The sequence below is a fragment of the Corvus cornix genome, chromosome 17 (genome assembly GCF_000738735.6).
Source record: "Corvus cornix cornix isolate S_Up_H32 chromosome 17, ASM73873v5, whole genome shotgun sequence".
NCBI lineage: Eukaryota > Metazoa > Chordata > Aves > Passeriformes > Corvidae > Corvus > Corvus cornix.
In genome coordinates this window covers 6,109,481-6,114,816 of record NC_046346.1, presented here as the reverse complement: position 1 = coordinate 6,114,816, position 5,336 = coordinate 6,109,481, and the positions used below count along the sequence as shown (strand labels likewise).

At 53.2% G+C, this 5,336-nt stretch overlaps 1 protein-coding gene across 2 annotated transcripts; it reads left to right on the top strand.

The window, feature by feature from the left end:
* Nucleotides 1–639: 639 nt before the first annotated feature.
* Nucleotides 640–4,795, top strand: NAIF1 (nuclear apoptosis inducing factor 1). Of its 2 annotated transcripts, XM_039561900.1 has the most exons (3): nt 644–1,407; nt 2,245–2,694; nt 3,272–4,795. In XM_039561900.1, exons 1-3 carry the CDS (start codon nt 897–899, stop codon nt 3,277–3,279), a joined length of 969 nt encoding a protein of 322 aa, XP_039417834.1. In that variant the 5' UTR covers nt 644–896; the 3' UTR covers nt 3,280–4,795. The 2 variants fall into 2 exon arrangements, with proteins under 2 accessions (XP_019140330.2, XP_039417834.1); XM_019284785.2 differs by lacking the exon at nt 3,272–4,795 and having other exon boundaries at nt 640–1,407; nt 2,245–2,852.
* The last annotated feature ends 541 nt before the right edge of the window (nt 4,796–5,336 follow it).

Below are 5,336 nucleotides of genomic sequence, written 5' to 3'. Positions count from 1 at the left end.
CCCGCCCCGCACGCCCGCGGCACCGGCAAATGGCGCCGCTTCCGCCTTCGCGCCACGCGCCGCCGCCGCCACGTGACGCCCCCGGCTGGCCAATCACAGCGGGCGACATGCCCCGGGCCACGCCCCGCTGCGCCCACGCGAATTTACGGGTCGTGACGTCACCGAGGACGCCCTCGCCTCCACCAATCGGAAGGAAGCGCCGCGGGGTTTCGGCGCGGTGCACAGGGGCCGGGGGCAGGCGCACGGACCAAACCGCAATTGGCTGAACCCCTTGGGAAGGCGGTGATAAAGCGAACATCTCCAATCAGAGCGAGAGCCGGGAGTCAGTTTGAGATTGACGAATGTCGTGCGCATCCGGTAGGTTGGAAACCAGTGCGCGCTCTGGGTTGATGGACAGGAGAAGTACCCAATGGGATTAGAGCGGGGAAAATCCACGAGCAGGCCCAACCCCTCACCGGCCCCACGCAGGCCCAGTGCCCTGAGACCAGCGGCGGGGCGGGGCCGCCTCTTGGCTGCGTGATGGACAGGGCTCTTGGCCAATAATAATGCGGCACTGCAGGCGGGAGGCGGGAAAGTCATGTGACGGGCAGCCGGGAGGGCCAATCAGGCGTGGCAGGAAGAGGGGCCGATTCTGGAAGCCATTACGCCAGTGCCGCAGGGTGGGGGCTGTTGCGCGGGGCTGCCGGGCGGGCGCCGTACGCAATTTGCGTATCGTTGGCGGTGCCAAGGGGGGAACGGGGGGGGACCGAGCCCTCCGGGCCCTGAGGGGCCTCGGGGCCCCCCTGTTGTCCCCGGTCCCGGGGGTGGGGGGCCCCTGCCGCCCCTTGGCCCTGCCCAGCGTCTCCCAGGCCCCCCAGGTGTGACCCCGTGCCCCGTTCCCGGTGCCCCCCCCCCCCATGGCCATGGCGTCGCCGCCGGCGCCCCCAGCCAAGAAGCGGAAGATGAACTTCTCGGAGCGGGAGGTGGAGATCATCGTGGAGGAGCTGGAGCGGGGAAAGCACCTCCTCGTCAACCACTTCAACGCGGGCGTGCCGCTGGCCGCCAAGGCCGCCGCCTGGCACGACATCCTGCGCCGCGTCAACGCCGTCGCCACCTGCCACCGCGAGCTGCCCGAGGTCAAGAAGAAGTGGTCTGACCTCAAGACCGAGGTGCGGCGCAAAGTGGCCCAAGTGCGGGCTGCCATGGAAGGAGGAGGCGAGAACCAGAACGGCGGCGGCAACGGGCCCGAGGGCGAGGACCCGGCGGGCGCCGCGGCCGCCCCGGTGATCCTCACCCCCATGCAGCAGCGCATCTGCAACCTGCTGGGAGAGGCCACCATCATCAGCCTGCCGAGCGGGGACTGCGGCGCGGGTGACGGGAGCGAGATCCCCATCACCGCGTCGGCCACCACGGTCACCCTGACCCAGAGTGAGTGCTGCGCCCGCTGGAACGCTCTGGGCTGGACTGGAGGGTCACACAGAGGCCCTGAAACCCCTCTTCGAGCAGACCCCGAGCCCTGTGTGGGGAAAGAACCACAGAATGGTTTGGGTTGGAAAGGACCTTAAAGAGCACCCAGTTCCAGCCCCCTGCCATGGGCAGAGACACCTTCCACTAGACCAGGTTGCTGCATCCAGCCTGGCCTTGAGCATTTCCAGGTGCCCACAAGTTCTTTGGGCAAAGAAAGCCCCAACAAAAAGAAATCCCCACATCTCTGCAATGAAATGCTCCTCCCAGTCTGCCCTTGTGCTGCAGGGGAGTGGCCGCAAGACAGGCACATACTGAAAGTCAGCTTTGAGAGCTGGACTCAGCCTTAAGGACAAAGGAGTCAAGGATCCTTTGCACCTTGGGAGATTCTTCAGTCCCTCTCTGGGAACAAAAGCAGAGGGAAAAACATTTCCAGGGCTGATTTCCCAGTGTGCAGTGTTGTAAAGAGCAGCTCTTCTACCGAGAGGGGCCATTCTGAATCTTGTCTTTGCTGTTATGTCAGTCAGTTCATGCTGCTTGGAAAAATTGTTCTAAACTGGAGGTTGAGAAATTATATTGTCTAGACAGATAAGGCATTCCCTATTCCTTTGGATTGTACTGCCCAGAAGGAAGCTCGACTGAGGGTGGAGTAGACTTAAATAGGTCATTTTGTGCATGTCTGGCCATTGTATGTTATCTCACTGAACAGGCCGTATTTTTGTGCTATTCACTGAATAGTCCTGTAGATAAAAATCCTGTATCGCAGCTACTCCTGACTCCCTTTCTGTCCTTTATTCTCAGTTCCTGCAGAGACAACCTACCACAGTCTGGAGGATGGGGTTGTGGAGTACTGCACCACAGAAGCCCCCACCACTGTCACCACAGAGGCGCCCTTGGAGATGATGGCCCATCAACACGAGGTGTCTGCCAAGCCCCAGGAGCTGAAAAGCCGCATTGCCCTGAACTCAGCCAAGCTCCTGCAGGAGCAGCGAGTGACCAATCTGCACGTGAAGGAGATTGCCCAGCACCTGGAGCAGCAGAATGACTTGCTCCAGATGATTCGACGCTCGCAGGAGGTGCAGGCGTGCGCCCAGGAGCGGCAGGCACAGGCCATGGAAGGGACACAGGCAGCACTGAGTGCCCTCATCCAGGTCCTCCGCCCCATGATTAAGGACTTCCGTCGATTTTTGCAGAGCAATACACCCAGTCCATCGGTCACCACTGACCCTGGCCAGACAGGGCAGCAAGATGGTATGATCCAGTGAAAGAAAGTGATGGGAGGGAACTTCAGATTCATGTTAGGAAAAATTTCTTCCCTGAGAGGGTTGACAAGCCCTGGCACATGCTGCCCAGGGCAGTGGTGGAGTCACCATTCCTGGAGGGATTTAAAAGATGTGTAGATGTGGCACTTGGGGACATGGGTTAGTGGTGGATGTGGCAGTGCTGGGGAAATGGTTGGACTTAATGATCTTAGAAGTCTTTTCCAACCTGAACAATTCTATGATTCTATAGGACATCTGCCATGCTAAAAACCTGCCCATGCTGGCAGAGGACACTTGGGACTGAGGGGTGCTGGCTCTTCTCAGTGTGAATGGCTCCCTTGGAGCCTGGCTAAGCCTGAACAGCTTTCTCTGCTAATCTTGTGCTAATCTGCCTTTTAAGACTCTCATTCAGAGCCATAGCAGGATGTGTAATAAACCAGCAACTTAATATGGGTTGTTTTAGTTCCTCGAACAATAGATTTTTTTTTTTTAAAGTTATTTTTTAATTTCTGTTTGGAAAAAATCTCTCCTAAGTATGACGCCTCTCTCTTTGTCTCTCTCTCAAGATCTATAGCCTTTAACTGACTTCTAACGTGGAGAGTTTTGTCGGGATATCAGTGCTGCAGCTGCCAAGGTACAGTGATCGTGAACCATAGCGCACACAGTGAATGCATTTCTGGCTCTTGCTGGAAGCATTTACTGGAAACATGGTCCTGGATGTGGTTGAACCTTCCCTCTGCACTGAGAGCTATGGATGCTGCAGCGTGACATCCAGCCCATGCAGACCAGCACCCAGCCTCTGTGCAGTTTAAGTGCCACCCACCTCCCCTGAGGATCCCGGTGGGATTGAAACAGTGTATTCACCTCATGTTTTATCTGCGTGCAGTCATGAAATTTCTCTATCAGCTTGGTAGATGTGATGGAAGTTTCATGTCTTGGGTACCAGAAACTCTCCTGGGATACGTCTTGGTGCAATGTCTTTATTTGTCACAGCGTAAACGCCCAAGGGCCTGGATGAGTTTCACTCAGGTGGATTGAATGGTGAAACTCCATCTCCACCTCATCTGCATAGTTTGGCACCTCCAGAATACCTTGATCCATCAAAGTGGACCTGGACTAAGGTCCCGGACTAAGCTGCAGCCACACAGGAGTTCCCAATGTTTAGGAGTTTGTCAGCCACTGATTTGAGTGAATTTTGGGGCATTACTTGGTTCTGCTGCTGGTGGAGTTTGTTTTGTACTGTTTGGGAGCTGGAAGTGAGTCCAGCCATTCCGTGTTTGTCTGCTGGCCGGCCGCATCCTGAGAAACAGAGCTGAGGTTCTCCTCACTGTCCTATACCGTTATACAGGGTAAAACATCATCACAGCCACTTCTGAAGCATTCAGGCTATGGGGCTCGGTCCTTAATGAGAAAGCTTAATTGCACAGGATGGTCAACATGATTTTCACAGACTTGCAGTAACTTCACAAACTTGTCCACTTGTACATACATGGAAGAAAACTTAGGGAAAGAAAAAAAGGAAGTGTAACTCGTCTCCTTCTACCTTGCAAAGTGGCTTACATTTGACAGGCTTGTTGCTTGCCAGGTATTACTTTTGAAATGGAACTTTTCCAGAGCTGGTATTTACTTGCTGTTAAGTCTCCTTTAGGGCTGGCAAGGGAGTGAATTTGCACAATCAAATGAAACCTTTACACAGCCTTTAATGGGGAGATGCTGATGGGAGACCCCTGGTTAGAGCAGTAGGTGAAGAGGTCACCGCTGTTGGTCCCTGTCCTTTACTCATCTCTTGTCTGCAAATCTGAAGGGGGAGAAAAGGACAACACAATGAGAAGGGTTTGGTCCCTGAAAGGCTCCCTTGGGACTGACACCTCCAAGCTGAGACGGGGTGGATCCTGCCTTGTCTGGCATCTCACCACATGCGTAGCACTTGCCTGACTCTTCCTCTTAGACTTTGTGGAATCAAATCAATTGCTGAATTGAAATTTATTTTTAAAGTGAGAACTATGTCATATGTGTTGGTTTACCTCATTTGTGTAATGATCTCTCCTTTACAAATCTGAATTTTAATAAAAAATACATTTTGGTAAACAGGCTGTTTCAGTTCATTGGTATGGGCCAAGGCGGAAGTGAAAATGAGTTCATGACAACAACTTTGCAACACAGAATCCTCACTGTGAAGGGACCAAGGAGAGCTGTGAACAACCACGAGTCACAGTAGCTTTTCTTCTTGTTTGTGAACCTTGTGGCCTTGTATTTACATAATTACAGTCTTTTTCAAATAATAGCTTTTACAGGCTTACCTTGGAGCACGAGTTATTTCACAGTGTCTGACAGATTACTGAAGTACAGTAATCTCCCAACAGCTCAGAAGATGTCACAAAGCCTAAAATAATGGTAGAAATACCAGCCTTTGGCTTTAAATTGCAGTGTGCATTTTTTCAGTGACTAAGCACTTCAGCTGCGTTACTTTTCTAGAGGAGTAAACATATTGCCATCGGAACCACCCATTTTTCTTCTCTTTTCAGGATAAGTGTAGAGCTTAGTCAAGAGCCAGCAGCATTCAAGTGTGTGTTCTGTGTACAGATTTTTGTCTCATTAAAAAGATGTGGCAACATTTTAAATATAGGGTGA

What these genes read in the sequence shown, in the direction of transcription:
- NAIF1 (XM_019284785.2), top strand. Translation starts at nt 897, where the DNA reads ATGGCCATGGCGTCGCCGCCGGCGCCCCCAGCCAAGAAGCGGAAGATG. An exon ending in CACGGTCACCCTGACCCAGA is followed by an intron (nt 1,408 to 2,244) that starts GTGAGTGCTGCG and finishes CTTTATTCTCAG; the next exon opens with TTCCTGCAGAGACAACCTAC.